General features: G+C 36.7%; 1 protein-coding gene across 1 annotated transcript in view; it reads left to right on the forward strand.

Annotated features, from left to right (window-relative positions):
* The window catches only part of LRP1B (LDL receptor related protein 1B), a 924684-nt gene that overhangs the window by 192156 nt on the left and 707517 nt on the right, over positions 1-25011 (forward strand). The window contains exons 9-11 of the mRNA XM_059704885.1: positions 3715-3934; positions 5853-6042; positions 15899-16021. Of these exons, the coding sequence (XP_059560868.1) occupies positions 3715-3934; positions 5853-6042; positions 15899-16021 (533 nt within the window). The remainder of the gene's footprint in view (positions 1-3714; positions 3935-5852; positions 6043-15898; positions 16022-25011) is intronic.

The following is a 25011-nucleotide window of genomic DNA, read 5'->3' on the forward strand; positions in this document are numbered from 1 at the left end:
GACGCAGGTGCAATTGAAAAGGACGGTGGGCCCTTGCCCACCAGGATGAGAGCTTTGTACTTTGTCTTCAGTGTTAACATAGGAAATTAATATAATCATGTTTATATTGAAAATACTAATTTCACTATTCTGTGAAGAATGGATGGAAGGCAGTAGAAATAGAAATGTAACTATACAAGTTTAATTATCCAAATAGTTTGTTTGACCCTAATACAATTTTTAAAATGAAGAAGAAACTTTAGCTCAGAAAACTGCATTTAAAATAACACAGTGTATCTTTAAGCAAAACTTCAGGGAAAAAACAATTTATTTATATTGTTTCTACCATAATATCTACTTGCAGCTGTATACAGAAGAAGAAAATCTGTGATTGCCTGTTAACAAAATTACTCTGTCAGAGGTCTTTTATCAAAAGCTTCATAACCAATTATAGAGTCAGTTAAGGATTCATTTATTTTTCATTAAAGTATATTTTTGATTACCATATAGATCAATATAAATTAGTAAGACAATAATTGCCCTGAAGGAGTTTATAATCTGGTGTGCTTGTGTACACACACACACACACACACACACACACACACAATTACCTATTAAATAAAACAAATACATACATGATTCTCAGAAATTACTGAGGTTTTTAATACAGAATTGAGTGTTACTGGATGAACAGGATTCCAAGATTAACAAAATTGTCCCAAGGGCTTGGGCTGTGCAGTCATAAGGTTAGTCACTGCTCTGAAGGGACAGTACAGCCAACTGAGAGGAAAGGAAGTCAGCGTCAGTTCTGAGGTGAGATGACCTCATTAAAGCTGTGGCAGGTGGAATGTGAAGGAACAGAGTAGGAGACGAGGCTAGACATAAGCAGAAATCTTCAATGTTGTGATTAAAAGTTTGAATTTATTTTGCTGACAACAGAGTAATTGGAAGTTTTGAAGATAAAAGCCATACCTTTCAATTCATGATTTAGGAAGACAAGTGACAGGTATATGAGAAGCAACCCATTAGGCGTTCCCTTTGAAAAGGGATGAAAGGCAGACTGCAGCATTTGTGATAGGAACAGAAAAGTGGGGACTGACAGGAGAGACTGAAAGGATTAGATTGCAGGCCTAATTAGGTTGTTGAAATGGGGATAAAGTGGGAGGAGGAGTCAATTAGGATGGCATTGTTCCCCGGCTGATCATTGCAGATGAACTCCCTCATCCTAATAATTTCACATTTCAAAATGTATATCACTAGCTTAGAAACCTACATTTCCAGTTCTCACTTCTCAAACTATCATCCATACGACTGTGTCCAAAGCTCAGTCATGTTTTCCCCCAAAGAGGATCTTGTGCAACCTTATCTCAACTAATAGTATAACACCCTCTTGTTAACAGCTAGATACCATATCAGCAACAAAATCAATTTTTTTCAACAATAAAATTTGTTTTACTTCCATTACAGAGAAACTCTTAGGATCAAGAAATTTCTAGGATTGACCATCAGATAATACAATTTAATTTAGAGACATGGTTAATATCAGCAAACCAAGCTTAGTATTACAAGCACACATATAAATAAGAAAAAAATCCCTGCCTTTGATTATTTTTATCTTTTATGGAATGATCAATTATGCAACACCATTAAATGCAATTGAAGAAATAAATGCAATAGATAATAAAACTAAAAGATGTCACAAGAAACAAAGGAAAGAGTCTGTTTTGACAGAAAGGCTAGGAATAAACTTCACCAAAAACTTGCATTTGAACAGGCCTTGAAAATTAGAGGTGCATTTTTTTCTTGCTGTACTAACAGAAGGCCAGCTAACATTATTTTGATTTGATGGCTACCCCAAGTTCCACCTATAACAATATTTATATTTGTTTCTGCTTATTTTATAGGTTATGTTTTCTATTTTCCGTATTTAAGAACCTTCACATTTGATGGTGATTATAAGTCTTTTACTGTATAATTTCAATCATATAATGAAATAGGAAGATAATGATAGCATATATAGTCTCTATCAAATTGGCATCATTTATTTAAATGTTTTTCTTTTATTTTGTTTGAAAATAATCTTAGTAACATATCTTATCACAAAAATATTTCTTCAAATATAAAACAATACAAAGTATGTTTAGAATATCTGTTATCATGCTTCATTTTTCTTCATTTATCTGTACATATATAGGTGTACACATGCATGTGCAATTTGGGTTAGAGACACACACACACACACAAAAGTGTTACTATGTTCAAAAGAAAAGCTAGAGGGAAAGATAAATGCAATTTTAATAAGTTATAAATTAGCAACAAAAAAAATAGAGCATTGATTAACTGTATTTAAGATTTTATGAAAGTATCAATAGGGAGACAAAAGTTGCACATTTTCCTTTCACAGAGTTGATTTAAATAGTTGAAGTTGAGTAGTTATACCTAACTATATAGGATTACAGCAAACAGAATGACTCTTTTGTTTATTCCTAATTTGCTCCAATAATAAAACCACTCAAAAAAACACACAGGATATAAAATAAATATTTCCATGTTTATTTCTAGGATCAGAATGTATTTTGACTCAATAAAATTCACTAATCTTAATAAACTTCCTCAGGTCTAAAAAGGCATATCCAGATAATTATAAAGTTAAGAAAAATTTTAAAAGCTTCATGGGCGAAATGTTTGGATGGTGTGTTCCAGCCTAAATTGTCCCAAATCTGCCTGTTTAGATCACTGTAGGATTATTCGTCATGGATACAGATGTTTACCAGCTTACTTCAGAAATTCTTCAGGGTCTACAGCATGTGAGAGGTAGAGAATCTAATAAGGGTCTTCCTAGGGTAAGCAGCTTAGGAGAGCTTTGGCCCTTCACAAACTTGTTTATGAGGTGACTGAATTAAAGCCTACACTTTAATAACGCCAGCACTTTCGCACGACCCTAAAACAGCATGGGTGGAGGAGTTTAACCTTATTCATGAGGGAATGGCAGCATTCCCTCTCCCACTGTTGTAGCTGACACAGAATGATTTGTTCTTTGGGGCAGAAGCTTTTGTTTGAGATAGAAATTAAATCTCAGAATCTTAAGGTCAGTCAACCTACTGTTATTAAACTTATGTGCAGCTCAATCATCTTCTGTGGGTTTTGGGGTAATAATAAGCAGCCATAAAGACCAGGTAATTTGCATCAGGAAGACAAATTAGACCTGGCCAAACAATCGCAGTATGATTGTGCCTTTTAGTTCAAAGACAGTCCTATTGCCTGTCTTGAAAACTAATAATTCATCTGAGATTTAATAAAGTCTGCGGTAGATCATTAACTATACAAGGAGTTTTCATGCCAGTCAACGGGTTTTTTAATTACATAGTTGATTATATGTTTTATAAAAATGAACAACATTTAAAAATAGTTAGTAAAGCCTCACAAACCATTTCCCAAACTTGCTATCAACACCAAAGAAAATCAATATCTGGCACTTCCTGTTAGCTTAATCACTGAGACCAGTAAGTGTGGTAGTGTGTTTTCTGTAATGTGTCCAAAAGATGGGCTCCACGGAACACATCCTTACTTCCCTTGGTACTTCCCAGCCGCCTGCTCCCTTTGGCAGGTATGCATTTAAGTGGGAGAAAAATAAAAATGTAATCAGATTTTATGGAGGTGCCCAGCTTGCGGAAGAGGCCCTCTGTACAGAGGCTGGTTTAAATAACGTGTACGCTCTTGTTTGTAATGTCGTAGTTGGATGTATTGGACAGACTGGGAGGAAGATGAGATAGACGACAGCGTGGGAAGGATCGAGAAGGCCTGGATGGATGGCTTCAATCGGCAGATTTTTGTGACTTCCAAGATGCTGTGGCCAAACGGTTTAACTCTGGACTTTCACACCAGCACCTTGTACTGGTGTGACGCCTATTATGATCATATTGAGAAGGTGTTTTTGAATGGAACTCACAGGAAGGTAAAAGACAAATGCTGCTGGTTTTAATCCGCAGGCTTCTGCGTTTTCTCAGAGCCTTGTTGCGCTGTGTTAAAAATACTTTCAAGTTTATTTCAGCGCTCGGAGGTGGCTGCCAGCAGTCTCGGTGGGGTGGCTGGAGGAGGCTGAGCAGGGCAGTGCAGCTGGCATTTGCCTCTGGGAGAGCAGGCCTGCTCACCGGGGTGTGCCAGGATTTGTGAGTTTTTTTCAAAGAAGCTCTCAGGGTATCAGAGCTGCTTTAAAATGCAGCAATTCTACATTCTTGATGAGTTTGCTCTGACCAAGCAACCCTGCTCTATTCAAATATCTTCAAATTTTGCAGCTGAAATTTAGCCTATAGATTATGAAAACTTAATTATAATGCATTTCCTTTAAAATAAAGGACTTAATGCCACTGAAATGGAAACACAAGAATAAACTGAACTTCAAGCTTGTTGGTATGAATAGATATAAACTTCCTCTTGCCTCTTTTTGGAAGAATCATTGCAAAATGATTCTGAAATTCAGGGATAAATTGAGGATGTCATTGACTGTGTGGCAGAGGCAGTGTTGAGAGAACATCATCACCTCTGTATTTTACCTTATAATTCCCTAAGCATGTATAACATTATAAACTAACTTCAACCGTCTAGTTAAATAATGGAAAAGTGGAATATTTAAATTTATCAAAATGCTGTCTTTGATACTACACTTCCTTTCTTCCTTTTTGGAAAGGAAGACTGCACAATTGGCTAAGCCCATTCATTATGAATTCTGTTTGAGAAATAAATAGTATACTAATCAGTTAAGACTACTTCAGTCATTGACTCGCTCTAACAGTGCTTTAAATATTTTTCTCCAAATGAGTAAAATTCATCGCCATTTAAACTGTCACGTACTTAACAGATACTAAATAAATATTTATGATTTCTTTGAAGATGTTGACGTGTACATAGTAGACATAACATTTCAATGGCCCATGTTTTAGCTTAGATTGAGGTGAGAAAATAAATAAGAAACTGTCTCAATTATTCACGATATGAAAATTTATTTTGAAGAATTCAGAAAAAAAGGAGCAAAATTTGGGTTGCTAACCCTACATTATTCCGATAACTTCCTCAATTCTCTAATATTAAATGAAGTGAATATAATATGTTTTTTCATATTGTATACAATCCATTTTATAAATGGCAAAAGCTGAAAAAGTATTATCATTATTGGAGGTATTATTCCTTTTTTTGTCCCTACAACCCTACGAGTGAAACAAGACCTATCACATGATCGCTCTATTGAAACAACAAAAATATAAAACTGGAATGTAAAGAATATATCAAGATAACCAGAATTGAAATTAGCCTACTAACATAGTTTATCTATTTACTATTCGTGTTTCTATGTTCAAAATTATAATATTTACCTTTTTCCTTGTCATCTCCTACATTTCTTCAATTTGCATTTGCTCAATTAAAATAGAAAGATCCCTTTCACTCCCAATGTCTTAATATCACCTTGTATCCCTTGGCTATTGGATGAGCAATATTGCAATATACACAATGACACTAATTACTCAGGTCAATTTCTATCCCAGTATGTGAATCTGTAATATTGCAAAGAAAAGACACAGGGAAGAGTGTCAGACAAAGTCATTTTAACATTTTCATTTCTTGACCATACGTGTAAAGCCAAATATGAGAGAATTTAAATGAATGAAATATAAATGGTCTCCTTCAAATAACAAGTTCTGGAAACAGAAAAACATGCCCACCCTGTGACATCTATTTTTCAAACATACTGAAAGAAAATGTGAGTTAAGCTATTAGTTGGATCACTATATGTTATATTTATTTGAAAACCACTCTAAGTACTTGTTATGTTTCTAAAGGTCAGTTCTGAACTTTCACAATGTGTTTATATTTTACAGGTTGTTTACAGTGGGAAAGAGCTGAACCATCCTTTCGGACTGTCACATCATGGGAATTACGTGTTCTGGACTGATTATATGAATGGTTCCATTTTTCAACTAGATTTGATAACGAATGTGGTGACATTACTGAGGCGAGAAAGACCACCCCTATTTGGGCTTCAGATTTATGATCCACGAAAGCAACAAGGTATTAAACACCAAATAAAATTGCTTCTGAGCTTCAAACATAATAACACTTCAGTAGTTACAAAAATATTTTATTTTGACAGTGTTTCTGAAATGTTATGATAAAAGGTGTCTACTTACTTCAAAGTCAATCAAATCTTGGAATTTGTTACCATAAAAATTTATTATTTTATTGTTCTAAATAACCTGATTGAGTAACTCTGGGAATTCTATCTGAGTGAAGTTCAGGGTTTTCTCCAAATATTTCCTTTTGGATCTAGTCTTCACTGAAGGAGCCTGTTGAAGTAAATAAAAAAAAAACTTTTTAATGGTTTCAAAGATTATTGTGAACCATTAGAACACCTTTGATTGGGAACTAAATATTATGGGAAGATATTTTAAAATACATTACATAAGGAAATTGCATTTTTAACAGCATCTTACTATATTTTACCTTAGTTTCATGTACATTTGAAAAGCACCTAATTAATATAGGTGATATGAAAGTAAAATAATCTACCATTATATTAATGTCTTATTAAAATCAGATAATATTCTATGTTTTATCTACATCTGTGGTTTATTCTATGTTTATTAAGATTTATTAAGCCACCCACGAATACCATGACTTAGAATTTATGGGTTAAATAAAGAAAGCCATTTGTAAAGTATATAGTAGATTTTTGTTATGATTCTAGTTATCATTCCTTCTTTAATGGAAATATTTTTCTGAAAATTTAATGAGCCTAGATTTCAATGCACTTAGTATGAAAAATTATAGCCTGAGTGTTTCATTGCACATGTTGTCAGTAGGAAGTTATCTAGCAACAAGAGTATTTTAAAGATATTTCTGCTAAAAGGAGGATGTTAAAAGAAAACTATCTCAACTAAAACATTTTTTTCTACTGTATCACAATTGTTTCATTGGAATAAAAATGCAATTTCATGAAATAATGGAAGTACATAGAGTGAGAAGTATATAAAGCTTTAATAGCTAATAAAAGATAAAATTATCTTTAAAAATAAAAAAAAATGAAATTTTTGAGATGGTATAAACTATAGTTGTGGACACGAAATAAAGAATCAAACAATTGCTTGTGTTATATTGTAAATCAGCGAGCAGAACATAGGATGTCTAATGAGCCAATTAATTAGGAATCTTTATTATGCTAGTGGGCTCAGAGCAGAATATCTCTCTCAAATTCTGAACAAAATATGATGGAAGTTTCCCCTCTATATATCTTTCTAGCACTTTTGTCTCCCAAATAAGGGTTTTTCTGGACCTCCTGCAGACTTTACAAAGAGCTCTGTGTAAGTTATTTTTGCAGGCAGCTTGTAACCTTGAACACAGAGTATGGGAGTAGTATCAGCCCCTTACATCAGATGGCTAGCAAGCAAGGTCAGCCAAATAACTTTATCTTCCCTGTTATTCACCCAAGCTAAAAAGTAACATTAATTTACAGAATAAGGAACTGTCTAAAAATTAACAGAGTTGACTACATAGAACAAGGATTCATTTTAAAACAGCAGAGGACTTTAAACATTCATTTTGAAAAATAGAGATTATTACGCTTCACCTGCGTAAATCAAATGGTAATATTTTTTGTTACATTCACATCCTCCCACTCCCTACCCCCGCCACCATTGTTGTTTGTCTACACTAAATTGGAGCCAAGAATATGAACAAGAATAACCCTTCTCATCTCCTGTGGTGTTTTGTTTTCAGGGTTGCTGTTCCCTTTAATTCCACATTGATTAATTATCTGGATTTTATTACACCAATCAGTATATAATCACATTTTCTTTTTTCATTCTCTTCTGAAATTAAATGCAACGTATGGATGAGAAAAATCTCAGCTAACTATAAAATGGATTTGGGCTTAAACCCAGATCCTGACACTTTTTCCTTCATAAACTTGGGACATAACATAAAGATTTAACAAAGACAAGACATGCTTTCTTCAAAAATATTTTATAAGGAATAGATATATATTATATGAGAGTAATTTAGAACAGTACTTGTGTTTTACATTAATTAATTTGCCCCTTTCATTTCTCCATCTGGAGGCATATACTTGGAAGTTTCCTTGCATGTAAGCATTTGAAATAAATACTTAAATGAATAATGTGTCACAATGATATACAAAAACACATGTCATATGAAGATTATATTTCTATATTTATGAGGAATAAATTTGGTGTTCCAGACAGTGTCATTGACATATAATTGTTTAGTGCTGTTTCTTGGATGGACAGTGTATTTTTAAAAAGGACTTTTAAAAGATTGGTAATCAAAGGGACATTAAAATGAAAGTGTATTCTTGATTCCTAAATTATTTATGCAGTCTTTATTGTAGAAACCATTATGCTCTGTCTTACTGATGGAATGCATTTGGCCAAATTGATTGTTTTTTATTAGTTTAGGTGAAATAATCAATTAGTTTGTTTTGTACCCAGTCTTTGTGTGGCAAAATACTTACTTGAATCTTTTGAGCAGACAATACAGTGGAGAAAGGATACCTGATCAACATCTATTTTACTCAGTCAATAGACATTGAAATTGGATAACCTACTTAGTATCTAAATTTTTAGTTTATTTAACTACATTGATCAAAATAGCAAGATTATGAAGCAAAACGCAATCAGATGTTTAAATACAGACATATTATCTTACCCATGTTATAATTTCAGCAGTGTTTCTCTTTGGATCTTTTGAACATCAGATATTAATAAATATTTAGAAACATATAATTAGTGCCACATAAACTTAAAATATATATTGTCTTATTAAACTGTTGGGTTTTTGTTTGTTTGTTTTTAAGGATAAAGTAGCTGGAGTTGAGTAAAAAACCAAATCCTTAAGTAGTACATATCACTATTCTTCATGGAGTGAAATAACCTAGTCTTAGATAGCCTTCTACTCTCTATCTCTCCCTTTCTTTCTTTTTCTATGAGGGACTAAGGTATATGGCATAATTTATATAGGTAATACATATAGACTACATTTATGTATATGCAATATTTATATATATATGTCTATGAATATATATATATACATATATATATATATATATATATATATATATATATATGTATACACACACACACACACACATATAAATACATAGATGATAGGTAATATCATACGTACACAGACTCCCCACCCCACAGGAATACTATAAAAAAATTATGAGTACTATTAATGTAATATCTAAACTCTTTTAGACTTAGTGTTAGAAAATTAGTTAGCTAATTTTACCTCACCAGATCAGGAAAAACTCATCAGATTTTTGGGTAACATACCAGCTTATTTCAGGAACGTTGATATATAACCATACTAAAGAGGCTCTTAATAAAGTTCACACACACACACACACACACACACACACACACAGCTTCAAAGAAGTCAAATGAAAATTATCTTTAATGAACATCCTATCTAATAAAAGAGAAACATGGTAATTAGCGTACGACCGCTACCCTTCCCATTGGCTGATCAGGGCGATATGCAAATTAACTGCCAGCCAAGATGGAGGCCGGCAGCCAGGCAGCTGGAAGCGAACATGAGGCTTGCTTGCTTCAGTGATGGAGGACTTCAACGTTCCCCGCCTGCCTTGCCGGCCTCTGAGCTTATAGTTTGAAACATTGTAACAAATATAGAAGCTAAACAAAACCCCAGAAACCTGCTTTCAGTGAACTGGGATCTCAGAGCTGGAGTTATACATTGTTTCGATTATAGAACCCAAAAAACCAGATACCTGCTTTCAGCAGCAGAGGCCTCAGAGCTGGAGCCAGAGCTAAAGCTGGCCCAGAATTAAAAAAAAAAAAAAGGAGCGATTGGGAGCTTCAGTCACCCGCCAGCCTGAAAACAGCCCTCAGCCCCTCACCCAGACTGGCCAGGCACCCCAGTGGGGACCCCCACCCTGAAGGGTGTGTGACCAGCTGCAAACAGCCATCATCCCCTCATCCAGGCTGGCAAGGCACCCCAGTGGGGACCCCCACCCTGAAGGGTGTGTGACCAGCTGCAAACAGCCATCATCCCCTCATCTAGGCTGGCCAGGCACCCCAGTGGGGACCCCCACCCTGATCAAGGACACCCTTCAGGGCAAACCAGCCAGCCCCCACCCATGCACCAGGCCTCTGTCCTATATAGTAAAAGGGTAATATGCCTCCCAGCACCAGAATCGGCGGAGCCGCGAGGCCTCCCGGCACCGGGATCAGCGTGACAGGGGGCAGCGCCGAAACCCCCTGATGGCCCTGCGGCTCTGTGTGTGTCAGGGGGCGGGACCACAACCTCCCTGTCCGCCCTGCTCTGTTCGTGACAGGGGAAAGCGCCCCAACCCCCTGATCAGCCCTGCTCTGTGCCTGATACGGGGGAGCTCCCTAACCCCCTGATCACCCTGCGGCTCTGTGTGTGACAGGCTGGGGCACCCCAACCCCCTGATCGGCCCTGCTCTGTGTGTGACAGGGTGCGGCGCCCCAACCTCCCCCCCATGGGCCCTGCTCTGTGTGTGACGGAGTAGAGCCATAACCTCCCCATTAGACCCTGAGTATGAGAGTGGCGGCGCCTCAACCCCCTGAATGACCCTGCTCTGTGGTTGATAGAGGGCGGCGCCCCAACCCCCTGATGGGCCCTGCTCTGTGGGTGACAGGGGGTGGAGCCACAACCTCCCCACCGACCCTGCCTTGAGTGTGACAAGGGACAGTGCCCCAACCCCCCAATCGGCCCTACCCTGAGCGTGACTGACGGTGGCATCGCAATCTCCCAATCTGCTCTGCTCTGTGCATGACAGGTGGCGGTGCTCCAACTCCCCAATCGGCCCTGCTCTGAGCCCGACCAGGGGCCGCACCTAGGGATTGGGCCTGCCCTCTGCCACCCAGGAGCAGTCCTAAGCCAGCAGGTCGTTATCTCCCAAGGGGTCCCAGACTGCGAGAGGGCACAGGCCGGGCTGAGGGACCCCTCCTTCCCCCCGAGTGCACAAATTTTTGTGCACCGGGCCTCTAGTATATTTATAAAATAGAGAAAAGTATGGCACATTTTATCCTTTCTCAGATTGACATCATTCAAAGCTGATTCTTCTGAAATTATCCTAGATGAAACACATAATTTGTCTAGTCTTTATACAACTTTTATTTTCTCTTCTAAACTGCAATTCTGACTATCTCTCTATCAAGTGAAGAGAAGAAAATTCCCATAGATTTATGTTTCCTATTAGGTTCAGAGACTTCTAACTACACATATGATAAATCTGAGAATTCAAGAGTTTAGGAGGCACATAGAAAAGGGAGTTTTTCCTTCCACTATTTTGAAAAAAATTCAGATAAAGGGAAGAATGAAACAATGGGATTGCTTTGCACTAATGGTTTATATATTACACCATTTGCTTCAAGTGAAAGATACTTTATTAATGAAAGTCAAATTACTGAGACCTAAAAATCCATATGTTAATAAAGGCTTAGGAAATGTTTTAATATATCATGTATCTTTATTACTCTTTATGAAAGTTACTGGAGGCCCAATGCATGAAATTCATGTAAGGGCCTCAGTCCTCACAGCCCTACCTTTGTCTGAAAGGACGTCTAGAGGGTCATCCGGCTGTCTGGTCTAATTAGCATATTATGCTTTTATTATAGATAATATGCCTTTAAATAATTTACATTGATATAATAAGTATGTAGCCAAAGTATGTATGTATACTTACATACAAATAAGACTATCCCTTTTATCTTAATGAAACAGACATATCTATCCACGTAAATGCACCTTATGTCTACACCCCCAAATGACTGTTTCTGTCATTCCTATTGCTGACTAAAAGTTTCATTCATTCATTCATGTCTTCATTCATCAATGTAACTAATGTTTATCAAATGCACATTCTGTGCCAGACACTGTAAGGGACAGAAAAAATCTACAAGTTTTAAGATTGAGGAAAAAATACAGTTTTTGGCTCAGATAGACCACTATCTGGAACTTAATTTTGAAAGTTATTCCTCATTTGTTTTCCTTATAGATTTGATTTTTTAAAGTATCTGCTTTAAAAGAAACTTCATTTAGCATTTTATTTTGTTTTATTTAGTATGTTATTTTTCTGAACTTTGTCATACATAAATAAGTTAGAGTATATATGATCAATAATTTTAGATTAAGAAAAATCCTTTTCTAATTATTTAGAAATAATGATGATAATAGTGATAATAATACCACTGCTATTATCTAGAAATCCTATCTAATAAAAGGGTAATATGCAAATTAACCATCATTCCATCACAAAGATGGTGGCGCCCAGTCTTCTCAGCCCTGCCGGAGTCCCCCAGTCCCGGGAGGGTGGCTGCTGAGAGCAGGCAGCATGAGCAGCCTGGCAGAATGCTTGCTTCGTCACCACGGTGATGAGGCAAGCGTTCCACCCTGGCCACGGAGGACCTCTGGACAGCCGGCACAGAGTGACTGGGGGGTGGGTTGGAACGCTTGCCTCGTTGCCCATTCCTGGCCTCAGATGGGCCTCTGGGCAGTGGGTGCAGAGCAGCCAGGCCCCATAGAGAGCTACTGGTGCACGGATCCATGCACAGGGCTACTAGTAAATAATAAACATTATTCTAAATTCTTATTTTTAAATAAGTTTTTTTCTTATTTGTAGACATTGGAAAAGTCATTGAACCCTATATTCCCACCTGAAAATGAGAGAAAATCTACTTAGAAGTTTATTATAAAAATTGAATTCAATGTATATTTAAGGTAACTAGCACTAGAATTGATGCATAATGGATTTTCAATAAAGATAGCTATCAATATGTTTATAAACTCTTTCATTAATATTTTTGTATAAAACTTTTAATGCTATTTGTAGTCCGTGGTGTTTTCAAGATAATATCTTTACATAAAAAGTTTTTCAAGCTACTAGAAATTTACTTAAAACTATCATATGAGCTCTATTTGCAATATGGTCAAGTAATAAATTAAAAATATATTAGGATACCATTAATATTTTGTAAATCTAAGAAATTTTAATAAGAGGTATAAATTTACTTAAATTAATTTAGATTTTAGATTTTTATTATGACAGGACAGGTATCAATTCTTCTCTTTTAACACATAGGATTCACAAAAGGAAATGTATTTAAAAGTGGGAATAATGATAATTCATTTCTAATTACTTAAATTGTATATTCAATAAGGCTAATAAGTATGAGTCCTGCTGTTAAATTAAAGAATTTGATATTGCCGAAACCGGTCTGGCTCAGTGCATAGAGTGTCAGCCTGCGGACTGAAAAGTGCCAGGTTCGATTCTGGTCAAGGGCATGTACCTGGGTTGTGGGCACATCCCCAGTGGGGGATGTGTAGGAGGCGGCTGATCAATGTTTCTCTCTCATCGATGTTTCTAACTCTCTATCTCTCTCTCTTCCTCTCTGTAAAAAGTCAATAAAATATATTTTTAAAAAAAGAATTTGATATTTAGGTATATTTTCAGTATGACAATATGGTCTGAAATATTGCTTTCAGTACCTTCTTATTTATTACAGTTTTAATTTTTCATAGTTTTTAAATTATTTTGAAGTAATTCTAATTTTACAGACTTTGAATTTTAATAAATATTGAACTTACAGTTCAGTCCTCTACATATGGTATGTAACATAGATAGAACTCCTAAGAATAATATGAAATATTAAATTTTTATTCCATGGTCATGGAATAAATACAGCTATATTTGGAAGCTGCCTAGAAATTTTTTTGCATCTGCTGTTGGAAAAAGTCTGAACTAAGCTTAATTATCTTCCTAGTTTAGAAATTGTTCTATAGCTTTAAATATTAGCTTCCTTAGCTTCAAAGTGTATCTTTCATTTTTTATAAACATAGCAAATTTGATTTATTTCTCAGAATAATGAAAAGAAATATTTATATACTGTTGATATATGATGATAATCTATGGAGATGAGTTAAATATTAATTGCATAGGGCAACATTTCAAGTATTTTTTAAACTCATTTATCAACAATTTCTACATAGCATTTCCAACCCCTAAGGCACACAGTGCAATAACCTAGTCCAGGGGTGGGCAAACCCTCGCACGCGTGCCAAACATGGCACGCCAGTAACTTTTGCTGGCACGCGAAACCCTCTCTTATAATCTTCCATTTACAATTTTTTCTTAATATCGACTTCTTTATTTTTCAGATAAATTCAGTGTAGGTGCATCTTAGATAAACAAATAATTTTACATAACAAGTTATCTTAAAGACCATAGACATGGATTGACAAGAGAGGGGAAGAGCAATTTCTATGCCTCTGCCTTAACTCTCCCTGCCTTCCTAGATCCGACCAGTGTTTTGGTTTCATCCACATACGCTTGTGAATCTTTGTTCTCAGTGATGAATTTTGTTAAGTCTTATAATAGGAGTAGCCTGACGGATGAAAGTAGTAGCTCGTGCATATCTCTGAAGGTCACAAAATATAAACCTGATGTAAAATCTCTGTCATCAGTGATGCAGCAGCAAAAGTCCCACTGATAATATCAAACGGAGTCATAAAGTTTTCTGTCAGACTATCAGTGTACATGTATACATTAAAAATAAATGTATTTTTCATCATCATATACTGTGTTTTTGTCGCTCAAATGAATTTTATTGTTCCTTCAAGGTTCTTCACATATGTACACCTTAAGAGATATCAAGTAGGCGTAACATGTTCTCAAAAAATTAGGGTTGGCATGCAGAAGAATTTTGAGTCAGAGATTTTGCTGGTTTTGGCACGCACTCACAAAAAGATTGCCCACCCCTGACCTAGTCTGTCACTTCAGTCACAGTGTTGGCACTTACACTTTAACTGCCAATGCAGTTTTAATTATTATTTCATTTTATTGTATGTCTCTGGGTAATTAAAGGCTCTTTATTTTTAATGTTTGAATAAGATAGACTAATATTTTCAAAATGTTCTTTATTGATAGTTGGGAAAATGCCCCCATGTAAAAGACCCTGACATTTACACTGCCAGCTGGATTGCATTGCAGAGTTCTTTCTAACTATTCTACACATATATGCTAAGAAAATGTACTTTCTTCCTGGCCTTTCTAACTTGTAGGAATAATAACATCAAAATGATGATTACCTAAATTTTATTTATTTTCACCTACACCTTTATAAAACAGAACCTCCAAGCCTCTTCAAAAATTTTACCTCAGTTGTATCTGAATCTCCCAGGGTGTCTCCCATATGTTCATGAGTATGGACATACGACTTTCCCCCTGTGCCTGTTTATTGATGTCTGTGCACGCCTCCTCAGTGCCTTTGCCGTTCAGGTCCACTGGGACAACACGTTACCCTTGTGTGTTGCACAGTCTCCTGGTACCAGCAAGGCTGCTCATTCTTAAGGCTTCACAAATATCCTCAATGCACTGACATGCCAATGCACTCCTTGCACAAGGGGAGCAATACCCCACCCCTTCCTGCAAGCTCACTTTCTTTCTGTTCACTTGGGATCCAAAGCCACATTCCAAGTGCTAGTGGTCTACTTTCCAAAAAACTCAGACTTCCTAATCTGGGGAACGATCCTAGACAGATGCCATTCTGTCTTCTCTCCTCCCCCCTCTCTCTTCTGCTACCCAACTACCCGCAGATCATTGTCCTACAACCAACACGAAAATCCCTCGCATCAGCACAACATATATGTTCAAACATTTCTGGATTTCATTGAGGAGTCAGCAGAAATCCTGGCTGCATTCATCAATTAATTAATTATATATTAATGCACATGTAATGTGTGTGGTGTGTGTGTTTGTGTGTGCATGTGTGTACATATTGAAGTCTACCTACATCTAGAAATAACCGGCTAACTTTGGGTGGAGCCAGAGTGCTCTGACACATGTCCTTCATTCCTCTTGCAGGAGACAATATGTGCCGAGTGAATAACGGGGGCTGCAGTACACTGTGCTTGGCCATCCCAGGAGGCCGAGTATGTGCTTGTGCTGATAATCAACTTTTAGATGAAAATGGGACAACTTGCACATGTGAGTTTCTTTTCTTGTTACACCCATTGTTTATACGTGTCTTTTGGAAGACCAGAAGCCGATGAAACCAAAGGAATTAAAAATCAAACTTGGAAAGAGAAATTCAGATACGTGTTTAGGTATAATTCCTTTTAGACTATGAATTGCTCATTTCTAATGTACAGATTTGTAATGAAAATCATGAAATTTTGCAGAGTATCCTGTCACTGCTGCATATAGTTTAGTAAAAGAATAGCGGTGAGTATATGCCACAGAAGAAAACATTTTATGAAAATGTTAGGGAAACTCAACATTAGTAGTTTCACTAAAAATGTATAGTTGTTGGTTACATAGATATGTGATGCACACCATATGCCTCAAGTTATCCTTAATAGCTTAATAAACTCAGTTATCTAGATTTGGTGGTGAAGGCAAGGAAGGAGGTAAAAAAAAAAAAAAAAGAGATTTCTAGGGAATTTCTTGATTTTATCAAAGTAGTGAATTAACTGAATTGATTGACCTGGATTAAAGTCACTTTATTAACTTTTTCTAACCTTCCTCAGTTTACTCATCTTGTGAATTCTATGTGACACTTTTGAAATTTGTTCTCTCTACACATATCATGCCCCCTAAGAACAGCAATGGCAACCATGCTCGCATATGTTGAGTACAATATAAATGTTTCTGGAATGATAATCTTGAACTGTGTGTTACTCATGATTCCCCAAAAAAATAGAACCAGTTGGATGGAGAGAGAAACTAAGAGAGAAAGGAAGAAAAGGGAGAAATCTATACTAATAAAAGGGTAAGATGCTAATTAGACCAGGTCTACCAGACATCTGGATGTCTGATTCCTTCCGGACAAAGCCATGGTGGTGGGAGGGGAGGCAGAGGTGGTTAGGGGTGATTAGGCCAGCAAGGGAGCAGTTAGGGAGCGACTAGGCCAGCAGTGGTCAGTTAGGGGGCAACCAGACCAGCAGGGGACCAGTTAGGGGGCGATAAGGAAGGCATGTAGAGTGGTTAGGGGTCATCAGGCAGAGAGACAGGTGAGCGATTAGGAGACAGCAGTCCTGGATTGCAAGAGGGATGTCTGCCTGCCACTGAGCCGGAGAGGCTCCCACCACCACCACGGCACTCGTCAGCCATGAGCCAAGCTTCTGGCTGAGCGGCACTCCCCCTTTGAGAGCACACTGACCACCAGGGAACAGGTCCTGCATTGAGCATCTGCCCCCTGGTGGTAAGTGTGCATCATAGTGACTGGTCATTCCTCCGTTTGGTTGATTTGCATATTAGGCTTTTATTATATAAGATATGTTGATCACTGCTTATTTCTGTATATATAACCCCAAAACAATCAAAGGGAATAAGAAAGAAAATTATTTCATCTTGATTTATTACACTAAACAGTGTTAAGTAAAAAAACAACAATAAAGGTCAGTTATTATTTAAGAAATTGTTGCATTTTGATGTTAAAAATTAAATTCTATCTTTAATATGGCATGTAACATTTTTTTTAATAAAATATATTTTATTGATTTTTTACAGAGAGGAAGGGAGAGGGATAGAGAGTTATAAACATTGATGAGAGGGAAACATCAATCAGTTGCCTCCTGCACACCCCCTACTGGGGATGTGCCCGCAACCAAGGTACATGCCCTTGACCGGAATCGCACCTGGGACCCTTCAGTCCACAGGCTGATGCTCTGTCCCTTGAGCCAAACTGGTTAGGGCATGGTTTTTTTGAATCAATGTCCTCCATTTGCTACCTTAGGACAATTTCAAGAGACTAAATTTTTTATAGTCATCTTTGGTTTTGCTGGTTTCCCTGGGAAGTGGGTTCACAGAGCTCCTCATGCAGTCATCCCACTCCCATCGACTCGTAGCTTACGCTCCAGGCAGCAGGCGCAGAACCTGAAGGATCAAGTTCTGTGCAGTGACACTGAGGATCCACATCTCTGTTCTGATCTCTGGACGAGGAGGCAGTGGAGCCTACCTGCTCTGATGGCAGTGCTGAAAGCTTCAGGAAGCTTATGGTGAACACGCTCCATCTCAAGATACTTGTGAACGCTGGTTTAAATGCTTTAAAAGTGATGATTTCGATGTGAAAGACAAAGAACATCCAGGTCAACCGAAAAAGTTTGAAGACCAACAATTATAAGCATTATTGGATGAAGATGAGTGTCAAACTCAAAAACAGCTTGCAGAAAGATTAAACGTTGCTCAGCAAACAATTTATGATCATTTACAAGCATGGGAAAGATTTTTTTTTTTTTTGCTGCTTAAAGTATTACAAAGGGTATTACATATGTATCCATTTTATCCCCCCACCCTAGACAGTCACCTAGCCTCCCCTATCCCCCAGTGTCTTATGTCCATTGGTTAAGCTTATATGCATGCATACAAGTCCTTTAGTTGATCTCTTACCCCCCTACCTCCTGCCCCCCAACCCTCCCCGGCCTTCCCGCTGCAGTTTGACAATCTGTTTGAGGCAGTTCTGCCTCTGTATCTATTATTGTTCAAAAGTTTATAATGGTCTCTATTGTCCATGAATGAGTGAGATCATGTGGTATTTTTCCTTTATTGACTGGCTTATTTCACTTAGCATAATGCTCTCCAGTTCCATCCATGGCATGTAACTTTTTTAGTTTTTTTCAAACATAATGGGAAAAATAAAGAGAAACAATATAGCAAATACTTTCTTGAAAAGAATTCAAAGTTTCCATGCCAGCTTCTAGTCATATGATGGTAAAGGTTTTTAAAATACATGTTAGTCTTAGTTTGTAGATGAGGAAATTAAACGCAAAAGGACTGCAAATAGAGCTGCAGAATATAGTGCAAAACATCTCAGTGTATCACTAACCTCTCATTAATGTTGATTCTTCTGGGTTTCTGATTTAGTTCAGGCTAGTTTATAGTGTTGTGAACTGGCTTCAACTGGATCAACTCTATAATCTGAACTAACAAGCAAAACAAAAATGCATGTTGCAACCATTGAGATATGATCATCTTGGTTTCAGTTATTCTCATTAAACTGACATCAAATGAACAAAAGCCCATTGGCAGATGGTCAACCTGGAATTAAACACCATTGGTTGTTTCTCATTGAACTTGAAACATAAGGCTATGCCAGAAGAAGCATTCACCCAGCAGGAAAATATTGGCTTGCTACATGGTTGATTAAGGATGAATTCTAATGCCATGCCTGGAAGGCATCAAGAATGAGTACGCTGCATTCTTTGTCCTTGTGAATTTTGTGTGCCACGGTCAAATTCTCTCACAACTAGAATTGAGGCCAGGTGTAGCATAGTAACTTGGAACTTACTTCCTGGACTAACATATGTAAATCCAGTTGATCAATTACCAAGTGAGTTTGTTTGTTTGTTTGTTTGTTTGTTTGTTTGTTTACTAGAGGCCCGTGCACAAAATTCGTGCAAGAGTAGGCCTTCCTTCCCCCGGCTGCTGTCATCCGGGTTTCCCTCTAGCCATCTGCAGGCTCCGGGACCTGAGTTTCCCTCGCAGCCCTGGCTTCAACCAGAAGGTTGTCCAGAAGGATGTCTGGTCTAATTAGCATATTATGCTTTTATTATTATAGATCTTGATGCCTTTGTGGGGAAAATCACAATATGCAAAGTTAGTAAATGAGCACATGGATAATTTCAAAAAAGTAAATTAAGCTCTCCAAAAATGATTGTTACTATTTATTAAAATAGCAGGATAATTTTGTCTAGTATAATGAAACTAATTTTTTAAATGCCTTTTTAGTGGCCTGAAAGAAAAGAAAAATTTCCAACGTATCTTACTCCTAGGAGAGCAACTTAAGCTTTGCAAAAATATTGATCATCCAAGGGTAGCATTGCGCAATTATGTGTCAGTGGTACTCTGTGACCTTCTTCACCTTCTGGAACACCAGATAGATTTCTCCGTCAAAAACAGTGCTCCAGTATGGCTGCGCCATTTATCTGTTCAGCTGTGACAGGCCTTATGTTCTAAGATGTATGCAATCTAATGTGCAGTAAAAAGTTTAAGGCAATAAAAAGTTTAGAAGCCCTATCTAGATGAATATTTATGGCTTCTCTGCATAGGAACTCACAAAAGATTATGTGCCACTTAGTTTGGCTGCTCGGAAGACTACTCTATCTAATAAAAGGTCATCCCCCTATGACCTAAAGGAGAAAATTCAAAGCCTACAGCAGCATGTTTCATCCTGCTTTCCTGTATTATATGCCTTATATAAAGGCTTCCAACAAAGCACAACTTGAAGTTTGCTTTCAGGGTCTTCTCTCTTCCTGCTCAGATGAAGGGATAGGTAGAAACTCTGTACTCCTCAAACACAAAAACAAAAACTTAATTAAACAAACAAACATGTTCTAACGTGGGACTTATAGGTACAATAGGATTTTTTTTAAAAATTTAGGTACTGGGACTAATGCTTTAAAGTAAGTTATTGTAGTTTCAACAACAGTCAACAGCAAAGCATCAACTGAGAGAGGGGACAAGAATTAGTCTAGAACACATTAACACAGTGGGTTGAAAGGAAACAGTAAAGTTAGAAACATAGGCATTTGTTCATGGATGCCACACACTTATTAAACCAATGTTAGGAATATACTAGTATGTATTAAGTCCAATTACTTAGCTGAGGCCTAAATCTGAGATAATTCAATTATAAAATAAAATGAAATAAATTTTAGTAGGTTTCTTCTTTACTTTATTAGGATCTAGACATTAACTCCAGCAATTACCAGTTTTTACCAAAGAAAGTTAATACTAGAATACACATTTCCCTTTGTAATGTACTGAAGCCTGATCTTAATACTATAATAGCAGGTATGGTAAGAAAGAATGTCTGACAGCCTGCAGTTACTTGCAAGGCATGTCATAATTCATGTAATTTTATTTTTTATTTTGATTAAATTAGAAGATTATTTGTTACTTTGTCAGTTTTCTTACTGATGAGATCATGTTGTAAAATTTTTAATAAAAATAACCCTTGCAGTAGAATTACAAGTTCTGCGTCAATTTTCAAATTCATAGTACAAAACACAACTCTGCCACAAAGTTTGCCATTGTAACAGTTGTTAATATACTGAAAACAATATATGGCTGTGCCCAAACACCCATGTGCAATGTAGGTTCAGTCATAATAAGTATTAGAACAAAATGGCACACGTGGAGCTTTTCCTATATGTTTAATTTTGGATCACAGAAAGAACTTTACCAGTCCCTCTTTCTTTTTATCTACATATTGATCGTTACCCCTTAAAAAAAACTAACTTCACCCACAGTCTTGGGTGATAAGCCAATTGAAATGGTACTGTTTTCCTGAAGTATTGATATAGTCCCCAGAAAAAGAATTTTCCGCTATAATAATGGCTGTCATGTAGAATTATCAACCTTTGTTAATTCTGGTAAGTCATGAAACAAGTATTTTGACACATCTACTCTTTGCCTGGTTCTGTGCCAGGCATTGTTCTGTTCAGTGTGTGACACTGGCCTTCCTGCATTGAAGAATCTCAAGGAAAGCATTAGATGTGCAAAAATTATTTACCTAATATCTTTTTTATAGAAGTTTGTGCAAGGTATAAAAATATTAATCTCATTTTTATAGGTGCCATTGGCTCTCTTATGTGGTGCCAAATATACTTGCTCCATAATGTTGCTGGTTCTCACAAAAATTGGTAGATTGTCTGGTCATCAACTGGGCAACCATGACAGATGACTTTGCTACCCAACTCCACACAGTTAGGTTAATGCTGAGAAAAAAACCCAAAAAACAAAAACTATGCTTTCTCTACTCCCCCTAACCCCCATTTTAATGTCCAAGGAACTTTTATTCAGTTCTAAGTGAAGAACAAAATTACTTTTGTCAAGTTTGTCTCATATTCATAAGTTAATACTACAACTGTATGGGGATGCTTTCTTTTTTTCTTCATATTTTATTTTTACCTTTTTAAAAATTGAATATGGGGATGACATTGGTAAATAAATTCTATATTAACTCTGTAATGTATCATCTGTACCATGCATCTCTAAGCTGACATTTTACTCATATTATCACCTATCACATTAAGTATTTTCTTGATAAAGGACAATGTTAGCTCAGAAAGAGTGTGTCTCCGATAATTATGAATCTGAACAAACTTAATTGTCAGCACTAATAATATGGTGTTTCTGTGACATAATTTCTGGTTACATCTGGAAAACTTGGGTTGGGCTACAATAAACTAATGATGCGAAAGGTCCCAGGAGACTGGAAATCAGAACCACACATCTTAAAATAAAAGTTCTTTATTATGATGTCAAAAATTTTGAAGGGTCTGAGATTTCACTCTAGTTAAAAGTTAACATGTCAGCCACTCAGTGTGTCATAAATTCTAACAGGAGACAATTTCTGAATCAGAAGCAAAGCATTTTATTATTCGTGGCACATCAGGCAGCTTAAATTTAACATTCACTTTGATTCTCCTGGTCTCATCCCACCCCCAAACCATATGAGAGCAATGCACAGGCGGGCCCCGGGGGATGCTGAGCGCACAGTGAGTCCGTAGCACCACCAAAGAGCTTAAGAGTCTGACGGAAACATATGCCCAACCTTAGTCCTGAAGGAAGACATCATCTTTACTATCCATATCGACAAAAAACCTGCTCTCTGTTCTAGAAGGATGTACTGTCTCCATTTTCCAAGGCTGTTAGTTATATAAGCATCCATAAAAAAATAAATTCAGAATAAAAGCTTACACAAGACATATAGGAACACCAGGGATGGATGTTTCTTGTCCAACAAATTAGAGGGCTTAGAAAAATTGCAGACAAACTTTAGAAAATGTCAAGGCCTGGCTGGTGTGGCTCAGTGGTTGAGCATCAACCTATGAACCAGGAGGTCATGGTTTGATTCCCGGTCAGGGCATATGCCTGGGTTGTGGGCTTGATCCCCAGTGCGGAGGGTGCAGGAGGCAGCCAATCAATTATTTTCTATCATCATTGATGTTTCCATCTCTCTCTCCCTCTCCCTTCCTCTCTGAAATCAATAAAAATATTTTTCTAAATGTCAAATATATTTTATATGTTTCATTATTTGTTTTTACAGGTATAAGCAATGCCTAACTGCTGTTACAGCCATATTGAAGTATAATAATGATATTTCTATACATCAATATCAAAAACAGTAGATATAAAAATGATGAAATAATCTCAAGATGTTAGTTCTATTCTTTTTCAAGCAATTATTCATATCTTGTTTTGAAACTTATATTGTCATCTATGTTCAAAACTTTCCATCTTTGTATTAGAAAACATCATTTAAAAATAATCAACTATCTACATATATTTGAAACCATGTTTAAAAGAAACTTGGAAAATCTGCCTATTTGCATTCATTCCATAATGACCTAAATATCATTTGAAAAACATTTGAACTCTAAGTAGACTTAAAAACTTGATGTCTAGGTTGATTATGTTAAATAATATTTAGTTTTAAATATCAATTTGCTCAGTTAATTTGTCTTCCCCTAGACATTTTTCTTTTCTTTAATACAGATGTAATTGTTCGGAAGCAATTTTACTTTCACTCTTATATTTGGATATTTTTTATGTGGATTGGGTTATTGTTTAAATAGCCACATAAAAGCCAAGCTTTTAAAATTGGTGGGATTGTTATCAGAAGAGAATTGATGGTTTCTTGGTTTTTTTCAGTCCTTAAGATATGAAGCAATGGAATTGACTTATCTTTTTTGAAGTCACCTATAGAAAGAGTAGAGAAAATTTTAGTTAAACTTAAATGGGAAAGGAAGCTGATCACATCTCAAATCAGCTTTCTTGTTTAACTGGAATTAAACAAAAACAAACAACAATGACAAAAAAAAACAATAAGAAAAATTAGGCTTGATGATTATAGAGAAGAAATTAATCAAACGACTATTCCTTAAGAGCCCAGCTCCTAAGTGAGGTTTAATGGATTCAAAAGAAGAAACTATACCACCCTCAAAGATCTGAGGGGCTAATTGAGTGGACTTGAAACTCAAAGTAAGGAAAATGTGCATGGTATTAGTGATCAATTCTACAGATTTTTGAGAGAAAAGCTTGATCCTAGAGATGGGCAGACATATCCCAGCGTGCACTTTCACTTTGTTTAGATGCTCATCCTCACTCCCTGCTGTGACAGGAAAAGGCACCTTAGTAGGGGCTGAGTAGGGGACCCAGGGATCTTCCCTTTTTGTTTTTAGATTGTTGTCATTTCCTATTTGGGCATAACACACATGCACACACACACACACACACACACACACACACACACACACACACCACAAAATTTGTCATTTAAAGAGACCCCACAGAAATGACATCACTAGAAAACTTGTTGCTACAGCATTTTGTTATTGAAAAAGATTAGTTAAACAGGGAGGAAAAATTACTGTCAGTCCCCACATATGGTATCTGCTGTCTGAGAAGGAAGGACAGAAGAAACACAGGATTACCTTTGTTCTAACTGAATATTTCATTTACCATATTATTATTTTTTTACCCTTAAGACTTTAAGCATATGAATTTAGTAGGCAGCATTTTTTTCTGGCCTCACGAACGCGCAAGTGTGTGCTTTGCTGCATGTCTCTGAAGCAGGTTCTCTGCAGCTACCCTCCAGGTCGCAGTCCCTCTCCCGTGCTTTGCAGAGATTAAGACAGTGCTAACACCAAGTGTTCTGGAAACGCCACATGTTTTCTCTCCATATCTCTTGTTTTTCTCTCCATATCTCTTGTTTATAGGTTTTGTGACAGTTCATCAGTTCAAACCCGTTATCCAAAGTAAAGTTGAAAGCTATTAGAACTGGAAAAGAAAGATCAGCTGTGCTTTTCCTATGAATAAACCAGCTTTTCGTAATTCAACGCTGTTTCAGTCTGTGAAACACAAATCATTTACTGTTACTATCGCCACATGTTCCCTTCTCTTCTGAGACTCTGCTGAATCCACTCAAAGAGAACAGAAGAATACTAACACTTTCAGTCCGTGAATAAACC

This window comes from Myotis daubentonii, chromosome 7 (genome assembly GCF_963259705.1).
Source record: "Myotis daubentonii chromosome 7, mMyoDau2.1, whole genome shotgun sequence".
NCBI classification, from domain to species: domain Eukaryota; kingdom Metazoa; phylum Chordata; class Mammalia; order Chiroptera; family Vespertilionidae; genus Myotis; species Myotis daubentonii.